Here is a 20,975-nt window from a genome sequence, read left to right as displayed (position 1 = left end):
TCATTTTCTGCAATTTTAAAGTTCCTGTAAAGCTGAAAAGGCATTTGAAGGAAATTCCTGTGCTTTGTTTTTTCCTGTTCTTGGGAACATTTTGTGCTTAGCTGTTTGGACAAGTTTCAGCTAAGGTGTGAAAATACAATTGAAGAATGAGAAAATGCTGTTGAAGAACGGCCATAAAATAATGCTAAAGCCTTTAAAATCTTACAGGTACAGGATTTGATAAGTGTACATTAATAGAGGTGCCCCAAGGCAAATACATAGACAACAGACCATTTCCTGTGGATAACAGGTGAGTATCAACGTCTTTTGAGGCGTTTTGGACTTACTTTTCAGCTAAATATGTTAAATTGTATTTAATTATGAAGCAATGCGTACATGAAATCTGCTTTAAAGAAATAAAATAAAGCAGCATCAAACTAGGCGCTAGAAATGAAAATTCCCAGCAGCCCCCGAAAGGGGAGACCTCAATGATTAGTTTTTCCAGATGCAAATTGAGAACATTTTCCTCCTTAATATGTTCTGATGATTAAGAAACTAGCATGTCATAATCAATTTGAGTTGTTTTTCTCACAGAGGAGAGACTTCTCAAAGAGACTCCAGAATAAATGGTATGGCCAGAACTGGCTTGGAATGGAAGAGGCAGTCACTGGGATGCCTTTGATTCCCACTCCTGCAGATTTGCCTAAAGCTAATCATATCAAGTGGAAGCTCTTCCTGAGCCTGGGTTGCAGAATTTGGTAGTTCAAAAAACAGTTCCCATTATTACAGCTAGAAATAGGAATGCCTATAGCAATTTATAATTTCAGGCCTAGGTACTTGTAAGGTGAACAATCTCTCCCCAACTCTGTCATTCTGGTAAAGCTTTCTGTCCTAGGAAACTGTAAATAACATTTAATAAACGTTTCCTCTCTGTGTAAACACAGAACAGCAGGCGCTAAGGCTGCTTGACACAGCTAGAACAACAGCCACACTTGTGATCCTAATGACTCTGAGCTGAACGTGCCTGTGGAGGAGACCTTCATATTTTGTTTTGTGGAAATAAAACAATTCCTTAAATTGGGATAAGGTAACCTACTGCAAATGAAAATATAAAACAGTAATCAGTAGATGGGGAGTTCTGTTACGGCTGTGCTAATGAAATAGTCGTAACAATAAGTAGGAGATGCTGAAAAAGCTTATAATATGAAACAGAAATACTGCTGTCCCTAAGTTATCCAGGTTAAGAATCCTTTACTGGAACCCTAATTTGTTTGAGGTCAATCCAATTTTTGTTCATCTTGCTTTTATAACATTTCTGCTTAAATAAACTGTAACTTGCGACCAATTAATCTGCAAACATATGATGTAGGAAATAACTATAGCAACGTGTAGGTTCCACGTCTCTGGGCAGACACTGCGAGCGTGTGCAGGATGCCCGAAGTGCGTAGGAGTATGGTCTGATGACAAAATACAAACACAAATGTTATTGACCAACCCCAGTGCCTGATGCAGGGTGAAAAGTGCAGCGCATTCTGTCTGGTCTCCAAGAGTTAGTATGATTTGTGCGTTGTGGCATTTTAGTACAGTTTTCTATCTCATGAATTACGCCTGCAGGACCCGTGCAACAGTGCTGTATATAGGAGCAGTCACTGGTACTGTAGTTGGAATTCTAGCAGCTTGGGACTGGCAGCCCCAAACAGCACCGGTTAGAAGCATGGCATGGATGTTTATTTTTCATTTTGGTAATGCACATGGCTTTACTCCACTTGACAGCTAACAGGCAGATTTCCTGAAGATACTACAATACCTAAGTGATTATTTAGGACAATTTGTAGTGATATTAACTCTGCGGGCTGAGTTTGTGAGTTTTGCTAGCAGAAGCCCAAGGACAAGAACAGAAAATACTTTGACATAGGCTTAGATCACCTCACATGCTAAAATTAATCTTCTAGGCCTTCTGTCATTAGTTTTGACAGCATATTCTTTAAAAGTGACATTCTTGGCACAGCAGCATGGGTGGGTTCTCTCATCTATATCTGCTATTACTCTTTGTCTAGCTGCTGATCCTTTTAAAGGATTTTCTTTCTGGTTTGCCAGTCTCTGCTTGCTTTCTTATTATCCTTTTTCCTTCCTTTATCAAGTGCCACATTCTGAGGACGTGCCCTGACACGTATCTGCACATAACTGCAAGCCCTCTAAAAGAAGCTTAGCAGTTTTCTTCTAAGTCTTCAGATAACTGCAAGGGTGGCACTCATTCTTTTTAACTAATTTATTTAAAATACACAAGTTAATGTAGTAGAAAATTATAGGATGATTACACTTCTGAAATACATCAATATACCACTTTTCAGAAAATTTCCCTTCAACAGACAAATCAATAGTAGGTTAAGGAGTAGTGTACAGACTATTTCTTGAGACCTGGGGGCAAAATAATGAACTTACTTCAAAGTACCTGCTTGGTTTTCATTTATTAGTTACCCTGACTTCACAATTTCAGTGTTTGGGTTTTGGTTGGTTTGAGGTGGGGGTGAGGGGTTGGTGATTTGGTTTTTTTTGTTTTGGTTTTTTTGGTAGTTTGTTGTTTTTTTGAGAGAAGTGACTTTCACTTTAATGGCTTTATTATTAACATTTAACTGCTACTGAAATTAACAGATGTGGAAAACCATATCATACATAGCTATAACCGTTCTAAATGATTCAGGTCCTATCTAGGCAGAGATGCAAAGTGCTATCTGAGAACATTCTCTTGTCTCATTTTTTGCCTGTCTGCAGTGCATCTCTAGCGCGTCCTGTTGCTTTGATCCAAAACATAATGACCGTATAATGGAAGTAGTTAGAGATATTCTTTTGTTAATAGGTTGATAGACTAGGGGAGGAGTATTCTGCTTAATAAACACTGCTTTATAAAATATATTGAGATTAAAATTTGCCTATACTATTTGCTTAGTTTGTGAAGTCATGTTTTTCCCTAGTTAAGAAAAATCATGTTTTCCCTGCTGCGGTGGCTGCCTGGGGATACCAAACTGATGTGAATTACACCATCTTTACAGTGAAATGTTGCAGTAGTGACAGAAATTGGTTTGCATAGTGTAATAATGCAGCCTAAAACAAAAGCTAAAGAAGCAGGAATTCTTTTATCTGTAGTTATGAGATTCTTCCTGTATTCAGTGCAAGATTAAAATTCAGATTTAATTGTGCAGAAAACTTTTACTAAGGTAACAATTCAAATAAGTCTCTTCATTAGTGAGTGATCCTACGTGGGTGGCCTGGAACTAAAATAATTCATAATTCTAGGACAGTGTATAGTACAAACACAACTCTCGCTTTCCACTTCTCAACTTCCCTTCTGCCTTTGTAAAAAGGGTTCCATTTGTGGTGCTTCTGTGTTTGCTTCCCTGCTACAGTTAGCAGTAGTATAAAAATTAATGGGCCCGTCGAAGTAAAAACTTTATCAAGATCCAGCTTCTCATGCTGTTTCACATATATTTGTGTAAAATTGCTCACCCCTTTTTGAAAACTGAAGCTGTACCTCTGAATAGCTGAAGATAATTAATGGATAGAAGCCAAGACTTGCTCAAGAGCATAAAGGAAGTCTAGGGTAGAGGTGGGAAGAGCTCCTTTCAACTTGGTGTCTAAGATAGAGCCCTCAATCACTAAATAGTCTTACTTATTCTTCTTAGCAAATGGACTACATCCTCTCTTCTTGAACTCTTACCACTATTCCCATTACTGTTGGATCGTCTCCCAGAATCAACTGTAGTTTAGATTTGAATTTACATCCTCATAGTAAAAGTCTCACTGTCTACCTATTCTCCCTTTACTGAAGAAGTGGCTTTGAATGGAAATTTAAATAGCCTTAACTACAAGATTCAAAAAGAGTTTTGAAAGATGTTATACTCTGATTAGTTATTGTTTTCCCAAGAAATCTCTTAGGAGTTCGTTCTGCAGTGATGAAAATATCTCCACTTGGACAGAGATTCTAGTGCAGAAAAAAGTTGTTGCTTATAGCAATCTAATAGCTGCTTTTAAGGACTTCATTACAACATCAGTTCTTGAGTCCCACACTTCTATTTGTGCAGTCTCTGTTGAAATGTAATAACACTTGATTTTTTTGTTTATTTGTTTTTATTCAGGAGGGTTTATTCTACCCTTTTAAAATATATATCTAGAATATGTAATGTCATTTGGTAAGGTTTAGGTTTTTTTAACATATATTTAAAGTAAGCAGTTAATGTGATGCGTATAGAAGTATTTTCCCTAGTTGGTTTTCTTGGGAAAGGTTATTTTAGAATGTAGTTACCAGGGATGGCTACTATTAATGTGAGCAGTGAACTAATCTGCACTTCACACAGCAGAATCCCTTATCAGGCACAGAACAGGCATGCAAAGAGATAAGAGGAGCAGCGGGTCTCCAGGCAGTGGAAAAAGGGTACAGATGGCAAAGACTGAAGGAAGGTTTTCAAAGGTAGAAATGGCAGTTGACACATCTAACTTCATTTATGTGTTTAAAGTGTACCCTATCTTCTTTAAATCTCAGACATGCCTGCCATTTGTATTACACAACAAAAACCAAAACTGAAACTGCGGATTTTTTGATGACATGGGGTCAAGCCCAGAGAACTGATGTTAATGAGGATCCCATGGTGAAGCTATGCTGATTTGTGACTCACAGTTTTACTCTATTTTAAAAAGTTTGTCCTAATCTGTTTCTGTCCATACTTCCTCTCTAAAAGGTTCATCTGGAAATCAAGAATAAATTGAACATAGCAGTATTATCTCTTTCCTTTAGCCACCTCTGCTTCCTCCCTTTGGTTCAGGTGCAACAGAACAGGAGACACTGCAGGTTAGCTGTCCCTGGATCCCGCTGCCCAGGGGAACGCTGAGCTTGGTATTTAAGCTACCTTTCCAGCTGTCTTGAACCAGGCTAACATTTGGCTTAGCTTTCAAAGCTGTTTTCAGTCGCTGCTGACTTCTTTGTGGAACAATTTATTGCATAGCCTAAAACTACTCTGATTTCTTCCAAGTTGTCTATGAATATAGAGAAGAGTCAGTCCATTGACTTATATTCTACTATTATTTTATTTCAGATTATTTATTAAAATACTCTAAATATAACATATTTAATTTAATCCATCATTGGTTTTAAACAAGTAAGTAAATGTATATTTCAACATTTGCTTCAAATACAGCTATATTTTCCTCCAACGCAGCATGTTTTAAGAAAAATGCATAATGAAACAAGATCCTCTTAGTTTTCAGCTTCAGTTTTCACTCTGGAATTAAGAGTTGTAATACAGTTTTTGTGGGTAGCCGAAGGCATCTGAAGTCTCGGATGTTACTGGGCAGCAGGAATGGGGTTCATTACATTCTCAACAACGCAATTCAATTACAGCTATTAACTTAATATAGGGAATACTTTTGATAAGAGAAGTCCATTGTGGGGAGGAGAAGAGCAGCAACGAGCCTCTGGGAGGCTGAGTGCAGTGGGCTTCCACAAGCTTAATGAGCATCAAGTCTTTCTACACTATCAGTATGTTTCCACTAGAACAGTAATGATTGAAGTGGAACATTTCAAAGCCCATGATCAGTCAGTGTTCTAACTACATTCCCACCAATGCATACCAACCAAATAATTGCGTGGTACTTCATCATCTCTGCTCGGGCTTCATTGCAATTTTCACCTGTGGATACCAAATGGCAGCAATCCGGTTTCTGCCTAAATCAAGCCATGGAGTTTGCTCACCGATAACCACGAGTGCTACACGTTCTGTTGGCAATGGCTGTTCTGACGATGAATGCAGTTAATACTCTCCACAAGGGAAAGATGTCTGTGAATGTTTTCTGAGGGGAACCCTAACCCTCAGCGCTCAACATGAGATGGTGTGGAGCTCTCTGCTATTAAGCATCTGATTAGCAATGACTCCTAACTGCTTGTGGGAGAACACTAAAAATAAAATGCCTTTGTCTTCTGTTCCATGACAAAAAGCTATGGCCAATAATAGCAGTTCTTCCTACAAACAGTTAATATGTGTTTGTGAATTACAGAATTTACATGCAATTCCTCAATACACATAACAGACCTTTGTTTTTGCTAATCATTTAAAAAAGGAAACAAAGAAACAAGCATTGTGTCAGAGGCTTTGACATTCTGGAAGTGAAAGAGGAAGGAGGATACAACTAAGCCTTCTTTTAGTGAAGAAAAAGGCTGTTAGGGAGGAAAGAGAAAATTAAATCAGAGTTCTCCCATTTAAAATGTTGTTAGTCTCGGGCAGAGTTCTCGGTCTCTTCCCTTTTTTCTTCTGCCAGTTGCAATACAAAATCCTTGCCAGCATAAGCACAGAACTACTCCAAGGAGAACAAAAAATACCAACTTGAAATAGCCAACCCAATCAAAGCTTTACAGACTAAAGAAACACTGGCAGCATAATTTATTTTAATGGACATATTAAGCTTTCACCATCTGCTCTGCCCCTAATCATGAATCCCAAAAGAACATATTTAACAGTTAAATCAGTAAGAAGACATTATTCATGCACTTCTGTGTTATTTCTCTACCAATACTTCTGCAGCATTCTCATACTGCCTACGCAATTCAGAGCAAGCTGTTCACATCTGAAATTTAACTTATTGGAAAAATGTATTTTCCAATAACTTTCAGGGGGAAAGTAATGTAAAACTTATTTCTAAAGAAAAGTGGAAGAATGAAAGCCTTTTGTTTTGGTTACAGCTTTTAGAGGCATAATCCAGCTTTTAGAGGCATAATCCCAAATAAAATGTATTTTATATACATTTTTCTAATTTTTCATATGGTTGTCATAATTAAAACCAAGCACAATTACTCAATATTTTACAAAAACTATGTCTTAAGAATTTTTATTTTTCCTGTTTGCAGGGTGAACAACATTTTTGACTGATTTCATAGCTTCTTAAATGAAATTTATTTTCTGGTAATGAAATATCTACCACAGAGTTTTGCTTTTATCTAATTCTGTGTTCTGTATTTATATCAAATTTCATTACTTCAGAGGCAATTTAAAAAGATGCAAGAAAATTAAAAAGTATTAAAAATGGGTGTGAATCACACAGAATCACAGAATCACAGAATAACCAGGTTGGAAGAGACCCACCGGATCACCGAGTCCAACCGTTCCTACCAAACACTAAACCATATCCCTCAGCACCTCGTCCACCCGTGCCTTAAACACCTCCAGGGAAGGTGAATCAACCACCTCTCTGGGCAGCCTGTTCCAGTGCCAGTGAAGTACTCTTAAATGCTTTAACTGAATCAAAGTGATCAGACAGGTGCCTCTAAGCTGCAGTGGAGGAATGAAGTTGGTGATGGATTAAGATCTAGACCCTTGAATCGGTGCTCAGTATAGGCATAGACTTCAGAGACGGACAGAAGAAATAGGGAAACCAAGTTGTGTAGTGACTTACTAAAGATTAAACTTTGGACAAGTGCATTTTTCTCTGCTTTCTTGCACTTGTTTCCCCTTGTCTGTTTAGACGGTGCATGCAGGTGAAGGGGAGCAGCTATTTAAAAAGGAAAACTTGAGCGATTTCTAATATTCACATGATCAAGTTGAAGTTCAGCATACAAGATAAAGCATTACCATTATATTGTCTCGTATGCTATTACAAATCGTGTGGCATTTGGTATTGGTAACTGTGCCATCTTCTCTCCACACTTAAGGAAAATAAAATAGAGCAATCTTGCCTTTTAGCCTTGATATGCCGTGTCTTGTTTTGGTTTAGCAATTTAGCCCTTAATATTTGCTTGTCCTTTAGAGGGGCAAGTGTGGTAGTTGTGTGAAGAAGAATCACAGTAAGAAATAGAGGAATGATCAGAGTATTAGATTTATGTTAAAGGAGAATAGCTGTCATCCTGATAATCTGAAAAGCGCAGGAAATCTTCAGTCAGAACAGAAAATAGGAAAATCAACTGGAAAAAAATGCAATGGATTTTACATAGTTTGCTGAGGCTGAACAACAGAAAGAAACCTGGCAAAGCACTTAGTCTTACAAAAAGGATCTGAGCTTTTCTTCTGGAATACAATTTATGTTCCTGAACAGGGTGGAGGAGACCTTTGTCACTGACCGACCTCTCCAACAAGTCAAGTGGACACAGGTATCTGTTCATACAACCATCTAGAGACTGACCCTGTGCTAGCAGCTACAAACTAATTTTTTGCAACAGCACAAAACTCAGAGGACAAAACAATAAAAATACGTAGATTATAAAGTGCTGGTAAGAGATCAGGAGAAATCAAATGGATTACCAGATCCTAGAATTTTTTCTAAATGAAGGGAGGAAGGTCATGCCAGGAAGTGTATTCTTTCCTGTGAAATCAGAGAGAGAACAGAAGTCCTTTGTTATTCTAACCCAAGGAAAAGCTCTTTCCTTGCCTACGCAGGCATATAAATAAAATGCTCCAATACCCTGTAAAAAAAAAATAAGCTTGACAAAGTGTCAGGAAATGTCCTTAAAAATAATTTTGATTTGCAATAAACATAACCTATTTGTTTCTGCAGATGGCTAGAATTTGATTCTGCAGATAATCTGACATGGCATCCTAACCTGCTTCAGTTCAGAAGCACTTTCGTTCTAGACTTCTGTTTTTCAGACTCAATTTTTTAAGAAAAATGTAGAAATTTGGTCTTTGAGCTTTAGTGTATTTTTTCTTTTTTCATGAAATCTGAACTTTATATGTTGTAGCTGTTGACAATGAACATATGCCCACTATCTAAAAAGAAAGGAAAATGCACTCATTTTTATTCTCATGTTTCTTCTGCATTGACATATGTATGGGACTGTGTGTTTGTGGGCATTCATGAACCACCCAGAAGGGCTCCTATGTGTGTGAGAACATTTGACAGTAAAAAGTATGGTGGAGAAGGAATCCACTGTCAATCGATAGGGGCTGAATTACAACTCAAGTAAATCTTTGCTAAACCAACTCATTTAAAACCTTTTCTTTTCCTGCTCATAGTTTTACTCACAAAAATACAAACCTTTGCAGCCAAGAAAGCCCCTTCACAATGAGCGCATGGGACACAGAAGCCTAAGTCACTCTAAATTTTGATGCTCCCACTTTCTGATATATAGTTTTGTAGTTTTCTCATAAAGCTTGTTCTATGTGCTTCTCGGAGGTTGTATGAAACATTTTCTTTCCTTCCATCCTCAGTAATTTGAACAGCTAACCAGGACATGTAACTCCTTAAGTCTGAAAACATTAGATTGTTTTGTATGGATGTGGGCAGAAACCACTGGTCACAAACTGTGCATTGCTTGCAGCGAGTTTTCTCTTCTTTGTGTTCCTGTCAGATATTTAAATCCTTCATCCTCAAGTTAAAATTAAAAAATAAAACCAGTTATGTTTCTTTTCCCTAGAGTCACTAGGTATTAATTACGTTAAATTCTACGCATCTTTTTTCAAAAGTGAAAAGGAGATTGGTAGACAAAAGTCAAAAAAGAAATGTCAAGGTTAAATTTTGTGCAGTGTCAGTTTTGACGTAGAGGCTGCATGTGTATGTTTGTATATGTGAGTACATCTGGGAATATATTTGTGAGTCATTGAGATAAAATGATATGAACACTGTGAAAAGGGATTGTATTTGCTTTTCTAAAGTATCTTATCTATTTACACTGGCAATTATGAAAGTGCCTGTAATATAAAAGCTTAGGGAATATACGTGTATAAGTATATCCAAATCCACTGCAACCGTGAAGCAAAATCCCTTCTAAGATGGGACAATGGAATGTCTTTAATATCCCACACTTCATTGTCCTCAGTTATCTGGAGCTCCTTAATGGTTTTGCAGACACTATGAAGTATTCCTTTTAGTACAGACTCTTAATTACAACAGTAACTAGGAAAAAAAGTGTGCTGTCAGTGTGCTATGTTAGCAGTTCTTAGGAAAGCTAAAAATAAAATGTCATTAGGAGGAGGCGACAATATATGCATTTGTTACCTTGACATAACTAGTCAGGAGAGATTTTTCCTTGATGTGTTTTTGTATTGGATTTTCTGAAGTCAATGATACTACGTTCTGTCATGCCAGCTAAAGACGTGGCTGAAGTTTCATGCGGGTGACCTGGAGATGCTGTATGTTTGCTGCTCTTTAGTTACTCAAGACAGCATCTTACTAACAGCATAACTGCAAGCATTTTAAGCCCACGTTGCTTGTGTTTGTCTGAGGCATCTACAGCATTGATTACTGTAGCATGTTGTCAGCATGAAAATATTCTTTTGATGCGGAAAAAATAGAAGTTGAAGGCATTCATTGTGTGCTTAGTACCATTTATGACTAGCATTTGAAGTGATACCATGGCAGCCTATAAATGCTGCCAGAAAGAAAATATTCTTCTCGTTCCTCCTCAAAGGAGTATTTCCTCAATAGGGCTGTACAGCATTTACAGAGGACTGAAATAAATAGGATAAAGGAGGAGCTTTGACTTAGTTTGTCGTTTAGGTTTTTTTAATGCAAAGAGTCTCATTAAATAAGTTCTTGATCGTCAGCGTACATTTTCTTGTAATTTGTAGTAACTACCTAATTTTTGAGAATTGTATTTTGAAACAGACACACAACTTCAGCATTTTGGACAACTGTTGCATTTACAAGAAACCAAAGTACAGAAAAGAAAGGTATTTCATAGAATAAGATGTGAAAACCTAAAACCTGAAATTTGAAGGCATCTAGTCCGTAACACAGATTGCCTACACACTACTGTTAAGCAAGAGAGACATGGTGTAGTATTCATAATCCCAACACTCAGAGTTCAATTATTTTGCAATGAGACCCACTCATATGGCTCGATAATGAATTTGACAATGACAGGGAGGTAATGAAGGAAGGGAGAAATTAAAAAATACACTAGCAAAAGAATAAAACAAGTGTCAGACTGCTACATTTGTATTTTAACTTTACAATGTGGATAAAACATACACCCCGTTTCAAAGTCATTAATTCAGAGAAGAAAATGGAAATATGAGAAAGGGTTTGCACTGAGACTGCTTAGATTTATGTGTCATCTATTGATGGAATAGAATTGCAGTGCTTTTGGAAGGCTCTTGGCACAATGGCCTGGAGACTGAAGTAGCCCTGGACATCCACAACACAGACTCATGAAGATAATTGTTTTTAAGATGTAAGCTGACTGTTTCCTTGCCATACAATTACTGTAGTATTTAGCTGTTCTCTAAAAACTGTCTTCAAAGGATTCTATGTATTCCTACACACTGATGAGATTAATGCATACGTGAAATTGGGTATCTCTAAGCTAGCAAATGGCACTGCAGTGAAACTCTTCAAGAGCTTGGCGGTTCTTAATAAAAAATTAAGCCTGGTTATTTTTATGGTTATGCAGTCAACCCTAATTAACAGGGAAAATATGGTTTACCTGTAACTATGGCAGCAGATGCAGGACATCTCCCTGAGAAACATTTTATTTCCTTGGTTGAATATTTGTTGGAGACAAGGCACGTTAAAGAAACGGTGCTTAGTAGAATAAGAAGGACATGAAATCTCAAATCAGTATCAAGATCTTGTGTGTTCTGCTTTACTGAGCTGCTTTACAAAGGACTGCTGTAGCTGACATTAACTTCCTTAGAGCCTCAGTACTCAGTAACGGGATTCCACAGTACTCTGACTGAAGTGCAACGCTGCATTTGATGTTTCTTACAAGGTATTAATGTTGTAGAAAGCACAGTATTCTTACCTGGTTTTGAAAAACACTTGAAATTCAGAAAGCCTTCCATTTTCTGTGAGTTTGAGACTATTTTAATTGCTTTTTGCTTAAGACATAATTACTTTTTCTTAAGGAAAGAGACCAGAATGCCGTAAAATTTATTTTTTATAAGACTTACTGAGTCTCAGACATAAGCAAGACTTCTTTTACAGAAAATAGATGCAAGTTTTTTCTCTTTTACCTAAAAGATTTCAAGCTGGCTCTTGTTCACAGAGTATGCTCCATCTCCCCTATGATTAATTCTGATCTGTGTCTTTAGAGTTTATTTAGTTGTGTAGTTTCCAACATATTGCTTGTAACTAAATAGAAATGTTTGTGGCTATGGTGCTGATTTGGGAACCAGGATACACAGGGTCAGTTCACGTATACTGTGAGGTTCAGCCTGGGTCCTCAATGGGTGGTAAATGTGCATCACTGAAATCAGACAGGCGGCTCTGAGTTCTAAGCACGCGACTCTTACATGCTGATGAACTACTCCCATTCTCAGAACGGAATGACTGGGTATGTACTTCCCCGCACACAGGCTGAACCAGCTTTCAGGTCTGCCCTGCAATACAGGTAGGGGACGATTAGTTCTGCCAGATGTTAACTGAGGTCTGGTACGCATGCTGCTTCATGAACCTGCTCGAAAGCAGCAAGTGCAGTATTTAATAATTCGGCCTTAGAGGTGGCCCTGCTGGACCTGCAGTGACTTAGTGGAAATCAGTTCCAGTACAGATGCTAAAGTATCTTTTATTTTCCCTGTATGCAGCACATGCTAGTCCCTGTGGCCATGGGGAATGGAGGGCTGACAGCAAACGGTACCAATAATTCATTTGTCAATATCCATTTAAGTTGCAGACTTCTTGGTTTAGAGTACACATCCCTCGTGTGCTCACGTAGCATCTAGCACAGCAGTATGTATGTCAGGTCACTGAGCGTCTCCAATTCTAATACCAAATAACAGTTTTATGCCTTAAGTTTGGTGCTTTGTTTTCAATAACGATTTAAGTTTAAACCTGCTGTGCTATTACAGTATTATTCAGAGCATATCTAAATACTTTTACGTTCAAAATACTTGCTTAGGAGAAGTTTTATTTTCATAAGATGTGTATATATATATATATATATATAAATTTTCTGCTGACATCTAATGGGAAAGTTGGTGGTTGTAAAGGTTTCAAGCCATCCTGAATGTCTACTAAAGTGATTGACAGAGTATTTATCTTCTTCTCAGTTGTTATAAATTGGAGAGGATTTTACTGATGTGCAATTTATGCCTTAGAGACAGAGTGAAAAATCTTTCTAATCTTGCTTTTCAAATGAGGTGATCATCCACTACAGGGCGGTGTGCTGAAACACAGCCAGCTGCAAGCTACAGATATTTTTTCAGGGGTTGGAAATGCAAAATCCCATGATATAATTCACTGCTAACAAAACCCCTGATTATCTTCATTATCTACTATTCTTATTAAATCTTTATTTTGTAAAATGTCTCATAATTTAACCTTGCAACTTGCAGATTCTGCTAAACAAAGGGAGGCTATTTTATCTTGAAAGGAATTAACACAATAGTCTTTATCCCTATTTTATTATTTCAAGAGATTTTTTTTATTTATGTACTAAATCTGCCAGCAGTGCAAGTATTTATATGAGTTTGAAAAAGAAAGTCCTATGAACAGGAGAAAAATGCAACCTAATCCTTTTATGCTAACTGAATGGAGAGCGTGTTAATGGCTTTCAGCAAGATTTTAGAGGTTTCATCACTGGGAGGAACTTCTTGAGTTTTCCAGACTACTCTTCTGTAGTTTCACTACAAATAATACTCTATTATCTATTCTTGAGTGTATCTCCACTAGGAGAATGTTAGCCCTCTCATTCCTGTTGTTGCTTGGGTTGAAAATTCTCTTGTAGGGAGGAGGAAATAAAGGATTGTTTGGGGCATGATAAATATAGCAGTTCTAAACATATCTGTGTTAAAAGGGTTGAGGGGTTTTTTTTGCAGCATTTGTTGATTATGAATGTATGGGGCTAACACATGGAATAGCTTAAGTCAGCAGTGCACTGAAACCCGAACTCAGCAGGAGAAAAACAAACCATAAATGCTATAATCTAACCCCACAGTAAATTGTATTGCAATGCTTATGTTCCACTTAGGTTTGAAGATGACTTACAAAGGCTAGAGAGTTATAGCTTTTTAGAACCAATTCAATACCGGTTAGATTGTACTGGATGGTTAGGGAGGTATTGAACAGTTTCAGGGAAGCAAAACTTGTGTGGGAATTTTGTCAAAACTGAGAAAGGATACAGATTTGAAGTGTGTGAGAAAGGAGGCTGAGCAGTAAATGAAGAAAGGAGCCTGGGGAGGACTAAACACAGGAAGCAGTCCTTGCAAAATAAAGTGAGTACATCAAATTGAGGCCAGTAAAACTCTTAGGTTCATGTATAGGTCACAAGAGCAGCATCATTTGGCAGTAAATAAGGATGCAATAGTACATTGTTTGTTGCCAAAAGAAGCTGCCCCCCTCCCCAGCCCACAGCTTCCTCTAAACACTACGTATAATATAAACAAAAAAACTGCCAGAGAGCTTTGTTTTGCTGCCACTAGAGTACTGCTCAGCTTGTGAATCAAGTACATATGTAAAGCAGTTCTTTAAACACAGCCAGGAATATTGTACTGGGTATTTCACTTTATTGCCATGTTTACAATTGTGTACCATTTCCCATTTTTAATGCTAATTTAATCGGTATCTCTCCATAGGAAAAAAAAGTGGTGAAGGCATCTTTCTACACAGGTGAAGAGTTGTAGCAGTGTTAAGTTTCATAAACCCTCACTGCAGCTGTCTGGGGTTAGGTGCAAGGAATTCTGGAGAAAGCTAGCAACTCTAATGAGCACTGATAAATAATAAATTCCAGCTGTAAACAAGTAGTCCTCTTTGTAGGAGCAGAAAAGATCGGTCCCCCTGCACATACCCCTTTCTACTGCCACAAAGAAATGCAGCTTGAGTTCTCTGGAGACTGATTTCTTTTTCCTCTCACCATTAACCTAAGGCAGGGAAACTTAAGTAAAATAAAGCAAAACATTTCTATTGAGAAACCTGTGTAACTTGGTGCCTTAATCACTGGTCTTGACAGTACAGACAAAGCTTAACTGCACACTGTGCACCACAAATGAGCATTTGCTTGTCTCAGCAAGATAAAATTACTGAATCCTGAGGAGATTAAAGGAGGATTGAGCACTGATCCCCCCATGTTCTCAGGAACACTTCTTTTCCCCCTAAAAGCTGAAAAATGTGCTTGTAGTGATATATAAGCTTGACCTAACACTCCACTTCCAAGCAGGCAGCTGAGATATCCAGAGAATAGGAGGGTGTATGATACCAGGAAGAAGAAATTACCTGTTGGCTCAGCTGAAACCTTTATTCCTAACATGCCTCTGGATCCAGCAAATCATTACTCCTCTCTTTACTTCAGAGGAAATTAGTGTTAAGTAGAAACATGGTATTTTCTCCAATCTTGAAAACATTCCTGGTAACTGGGATGTGAGTATTATCACTGTAACCTTCTAACACCATAGATCTCTTGAGAAAATCAGGAGAAGTTTTAATCCCTGCAGTAAGTGACTCAAGGCTTCTGCGCGGTAGATTGAACAGCAGAAAGTGTGGTAAATTCTTGGCACCTATTGCATTTCTCAAAAAAACAGCCAAGTTCTGGTTTTGTTCTTGCAAGATCTGGATACATTGGGGACAGTTTATTGTTATCCACATAGATGAACATCTCTAAGTGAGAAGACTCAAGAGTTTGGACCTGTGGCCATACAGAGTTAGCACCTTGCTCTGTGACATCAGACAACTCTGAAAAAGTATAGAACTATTCTAGGTTTTAAAAGATTCAGTAATGCAAGACTGAAGTATATTTTGATGAAAGAAAACTAGGCCACCGTAGCCATTTTAATATTTGAGTTGAAATACAGCTGTTTGTTTCCTTGACAGAAGTGTGTGTGCAGCTCCATAAAGAGCAATTCTCAGACCTGTGTGTGGAAACACTATTTAGTAATTCAGATGTGTCAATACAGTTGTAAAAGTTATATTTCATAGCTGAAGATGGCAAAATCAGTGCACATTCAGTCTGCAGTTTAGAGGCTGAGATTAAAAATAAAAAGGCAGAATTTATTAACGTGATCAGTACTTGGTTTCCTAAGAAGTGGTGCCTGGTTGAGAAGGTGGCAAAGGTAAAGCAACTAGAACTGCAGGTGCCTTGCAGAGGCTGCTTGGCAGCTTTGGTTTCTGTAGCATTGAGATCAGCCCTGCCTTTTAGTGAAAAATCAGGCTTATTTCACTTCCCTTGGGAACACATACCTCAGTGCCAGCACACAGGGGTGAAGCACCATGTTCAGTCGTGGCCTCAGACCAAGTCAACTGAAAACCAGTTTCCCGTGTACTTTTAGTGTCAGCGCTAGGCAGGAACTACAAAGGTTTGTAGTGACAGGATGAGGGGCGATGGCTGTAAACTGGAGAGGGGACTGTTTAGACTAGACAGAGGGAGGAATTTCCTCGCCAGGAGAGGGGGGAGGCCCTGGCCCAGGTTGCCCAGGGAGCTGTGGCTGCTCCGTCCCTGAAGGGGCTCCAGGCCAGGCTGGATGGGCCTTGGGCAGCCTGAGCCAGTGGGATGTCCCTACTCATCGCAGGAGGATTGGAATTAGATGATCTTTAAGGTTCCAACCCACACTATTCTATGCCTGAGAGGTATTCCTTTCTCTGTTTATTACCTGTGCTCTGTAAAGTTTCCCATCTGGCACTTGAGTTCTCCGTTCCCACAGAGCACACGCTGCACGTGCACATGCCCCTCTTGGGCAGAGCTGCAGCTGCCATCGTTAACGCTGCCCAGCTGCTAACCGTTACCTGAGACCCCTCCCCACACCTGCTGTAGCTGCTGTGCCTCGACCATCCCTCCCTTTCTGTGCTCGTGACCTGTCTAGTCACCGGCTTTTGGTTCTCAGAGTACATACGAATGGCTTCCTGTGACTGCACCGTTATAGATCTATGTAGCAACCAGTGGATTTTCTTACAGGTAAGTAACATCTATGAACATTCAGCTACCACTTAAGGTAGTTCCAAAGCCTGGATATTAAACAAAGATTCTTAGTTGTGGGTGGAAAAACTCGATGCCGTTGTCTGGCTAAAAAAGGATTCTCATTCTCCATCTACTTTAGGAAAATCTGAGCCGCGAGCAACTGTGCTTGTGTTACCTGCTTTGTGCTTCTTTATATTCAGCTACACTGTAGGGGCTTGTTTGCAGGGTCTAGGCTTGTGTGCACTGTAGATCTCCTAAGTGTTCATATCAAGAACATTTCTAGTGTTGTAGTAGACCAGAACAGCTTTTCCCCTAATCATTGCTAATTTGTTCTGCCCTTTTCAGGAAGTAACCAGTGTCTGTAGTTCTTTCTTGCACTGCCATTCAACAATCTTTTTTTTGTAGCACTGTCTTAGCTCGTTTTAGATGTTTTTGTGTATGGCTGTGCTTACCCATTCCTGATCTGGTCATTTGTCTTGCACGTGGACCATTTTTCTCAGCCTGTGCAGAGCATTGCAGTTCTCTGACTAGATAGCTGTTTTAATCCTGTGTAAAAGAAGTTCTGTTTATACTGTAATCACAGTACAGAAACATCTTTACTTTGCAGTAAATAGAGCTAACCAAATCAGAGACAACACTAGTGGACAGATGGCTTGATATTCTGAGTTACTTATTGGCTCTAAAGTAGGAATTGATGCTTTATTAAGGGGATCATAGTGGGTTTACAGATCATAATGAGAAAGTCTTCTAAATCTGCTAGTTCTTCTCCTAGTGAAGGTGCAGGTAATCACTAGGAAAGTTTTGCCTTCTCCGATTTTCTCATTTAAAGCCTCACTTCAGATACACTATTTCAAAGCTGTCAAGAGTAATTCTGCAAGGTATCAGTAACTAAAAGAGCTTCACATACTGGGTTCCCATTACATCTTCTCCTGTGACAAATACATCTCTGCCTTGTATCCCTGTTATCTAGAATCCCTGTTCCAGGGAGACATTAGATTTGCCGTGTGGTGCCATTGCAATAACTCATAGATAAATCTAGGAATTGGATGTGTCACAAAGTAAAGTCTGGGGTTTTCCTTGTGATATCAGAAATTCTGCACGGATATCTGAGGCTTTAGGTTACTGTGACAGAAGTTTTTTATAAGTTTATAATGCATAGATTTTGATAAATTTATCTTTGTATAGCTCTTGTAATCCTCTAGCTCCATGCTAATTTTACAGCTCTACGTACGGACTTTGGAAACTTTTGTCAAAGTGGACTGACATACCTTAGCTATGTGCATACGATAAAGCTTACAGTTCCGTGGTTCATTGCGGAAGTCCGAGCTCAGTTCACTCCAATTAAATAACCATGCAAGTCAAGCTTATAAACATGCAACAATGAAAGCCACAGAGAAACAGATATACTCAAAGTGCCTTGTTTCCTCCATCCAAAACACACAGCAGATCATGATTGTCAGGCCTGTCTAGAATTAGCCATTTTCTTTGTTTTGACTATTTTTCATATGAATGGCTTTGTGACATGGACTGTTGTAGATATATCTACCATCCAGTGTATTTTCATATAATCTCTGCTTATTTATTCAGAATCCAGTTAATTTCATGAGTCCGTAACACAAGCATTTTAGAAGTTAGCTGTCTGTTAATCTGCTTTAAATATCTACAAATGCATCGTTTTTACCAAATAAATCTGTTTCCTAGTAACATCAGTGATCTCTGGTGGTGCCCTTTCCTGAACGTGTGTTTTTCCATCTTCCCTACAGTAATTGCTTAGAAATGATTGTCATATAAAGGAGTCGGCTATGGCAAACAGGAAACGTCAGAGCACTACAGCCAGCATGCTGGATCACAGAGCGAGAGCTTGCCCCACTTCATCTCACAACAGAGAGCCTGAAAATGAAGAAAGCGACCTTCCTATTGAAGATTATGCAGCAAAGGAGGCAGAACTAGCAACCATCAGACAAGGTAGTCCTGCACCTGTGGAACATGAGTGCAACGATCATAGTGGAGATGGTGACTCCAGCTCCGATTATGTGAATAACACCTCTGAGGAGGAGGACTATGATGAAGGATTGCCAGAAGAAGAGGAGGGAATCACATACTACATTAGATACTGTCCAGAGGATGACAGTTACCTGGAAGGAATGGACTGCAATGGGGAAGAGTATGCTCCCCATGAGGAGCACCATGTTGAAACAGATGAATGTCAGGAAGCTATAGAAGAATGGGATGAAGGTAAAATTCAGCACCAGGAAGAACATGAGGTGACAGACAGACAAGAGTGGCAGGAAGGTCCAGATAATGGTGTTCAGATATTAGAGGATGAAGTATCATCTTTGGAGATTCAAGACCAAGAGGAAAACATACAGTACTGTCAAAGTGAAGGGGACTATCCAGACTATTACACAGCAGAGGCTAATGGAAACTCACAGGGAATATCACCGTACCATTCTAGAAAAGAGGATGCAGAGCTGGAAGAGCAGGAAGAGGACATTGACCAGATTGTTGCAGAAATCAAAATGAGTATGAGCATGAGCAGTATCAATAGTACTACAGAAATGAGTCCAGAGCATAGTGGGACTGAAAACATGGCACATGACTATAAAGAGACTTGTTCAAAGGGAGAAGTGGTTCACACTGTTAACAGGCATGAGGGGAGGCCAAAGTCACTGAATATCCCATCTGCCTCTAAACACAGTGGAGATGTGCCTAGAGGTTTTAAAGCAAAGTCAAGAACGCCAGAGGACAGACAGAAGTGGCCACAAGAACAGGTATGAGATTCTCTGTTTAACCAGTCAGAGGCGTTATGTGAATGTTTTGTTAGTTATTCCAAACAGAATTAGAGAGCAACATTTTTGCTTTTTTACTCTGTTTTGCATTCACAGCTACATAATCTCATTGTATGTTCAGAAAAAGGTGCTGAATGTAGTCAGTTTAGGTGAAAAAATAGTAAAGAGGTTATGCACAAAGAACAGAAAAATCAGTAGAACACAATACTACAGATGCACAGGGCAAAACCATTTATGTTATTTTTATTCTGCAGTAACACACTAGATGATCTTAAAACTGGGGTCAGCTACTGGGGTAGTAGTTGGAAGGGTTTTTTTTTGCATTGAGGGCTCTTGTACCATTGCCATAGCAGGTGATTACTTTTAATTTCTGTTGTTTTCAATAGAATGTATATCAAGGCTAGGTTCTGTACGTGTTAAACACTCGCAAGAAGTGCCTGCATATTGCTGTGGTTTTGTACTAGCTGGGCATATCTGACCTTGGCAAGAAGGAAGAAATAGGAGCTTTAATTGTACCAAAAATGCTGTTAAGCAGTTTTACCACAAGAATAGTGTAGATATTAAACCATGCATAATCTTCTTCTGTTCTAATGTTGAGTTCCAGAAAAAAAGAGTCTGGGAAGGAAGCTCAAGGTTTTTAGAGAAACGGAGGTGTAAGGCTTGCTTTCTTTTTTTTTTAAAGTTTCTATAAAGGAAGTAAGCACATTCAATTTGAGAGACATTTCTAATTCCCTTTGCTCTAAAGTCAGTTTAAAGCTTTGGCTTTGCATCTGTGAAGTTACGTGCAGCTGCTTATTAGATACCCTCTACAATGAGGGGAGATTTACCTAAAAGAGCTAAACGTAACATCTATTTAGATAACAGACTAGTAAGGATAAGTGAATTCTTTTGCCTTATCTTTAATTAAAATGCTTTATTAAACTTCAGAGGTCTAAGTTTCCTGTTTCAACTTCATCAAATGTAGAAAATCATAATAGTTGAATAGCTAAGTGCCCCACAGTTAAGCAATTTAACCTAGATGATTCCATTAGAAACAGACATTAAAATATAGCAGTTGTCTGAAAAACACGGAAAGGACATCAAATATTTAAGTATACACTGATGAAACACGTTGACCTTTATTATAATTGTGAACAAAAAGTCTTAGGGGGATATTTTCAGATTTCCCATATCTACAGCGAGTTTTTAATATTAATTTCTACATTCTATTTTCAGCAGTATAATTAGAATAAAATTGTGTAACACTATATTCAGTGCCTTACTGCCAGCATAAGTGTTTTAGCTTGTGTGCATAAGCCTGATGATCTTAAGTGGTTTGATTAGTTACTAGGTATGGACTAGAAGCAGAGAAGACTAGTTAGTGTGTTTAAACCAATGATGAATTAGGTCTTTCCAGTGCAGTATGT

General features: G+C 38.5%; 1 protein-coding gene across 3 annotated transcripts in view; it reads left to right on the top strand.

The window, feature by feature from the left end:
• Window positions 1-20,975, top strand: part of APBA2 (amyloid beta precursor protein binding family A member 2) — a 73,700-nt gene that overhangs the window by 18,834 nt on the left and 33,891 nt on the right. For all 3 annotated transcript variants that reach the window (XM_069866464.1, XM_069866462.1, XM_069866463.1), the window contains exon 2: window positions 18,544-19,551. In XM_069866464.1, coding sequence (XP_069722565.1) covers window positions 18,583-19,551 — 969 coding nt within the window. In that variant the 5' untranslated portion in view covers window positions 18,544-18,582. The remainder of the gene's footprint in view (window positions 1-18,543; window positions 19,552-20,975) is intronic.

The sequence above is a fragment of the Phaenicophaeus curvirostris genome, chromosome 12 (assembly GCF_032191515.1).
Source record: "Phaenicophaeus curvirostris isolate KB17595 chromosome 12, BPBGC_Pcur_1.0, whole genome shotgun sequence".
In the NCBI taxonomy this organism is placed as follows: domain Eukaryota; kingdom Metazoa; phylum Chordata; class Aves; order Cuculiformes; family Cuculidae; genus Phaenicophaeus; species Phaenicophaeus curvirostris.
The sequence above is the reverse complement of the archived record's forward strand: the minus strand, read 5'-3'. Positions and strand labels throughout refer to the sequence as shown.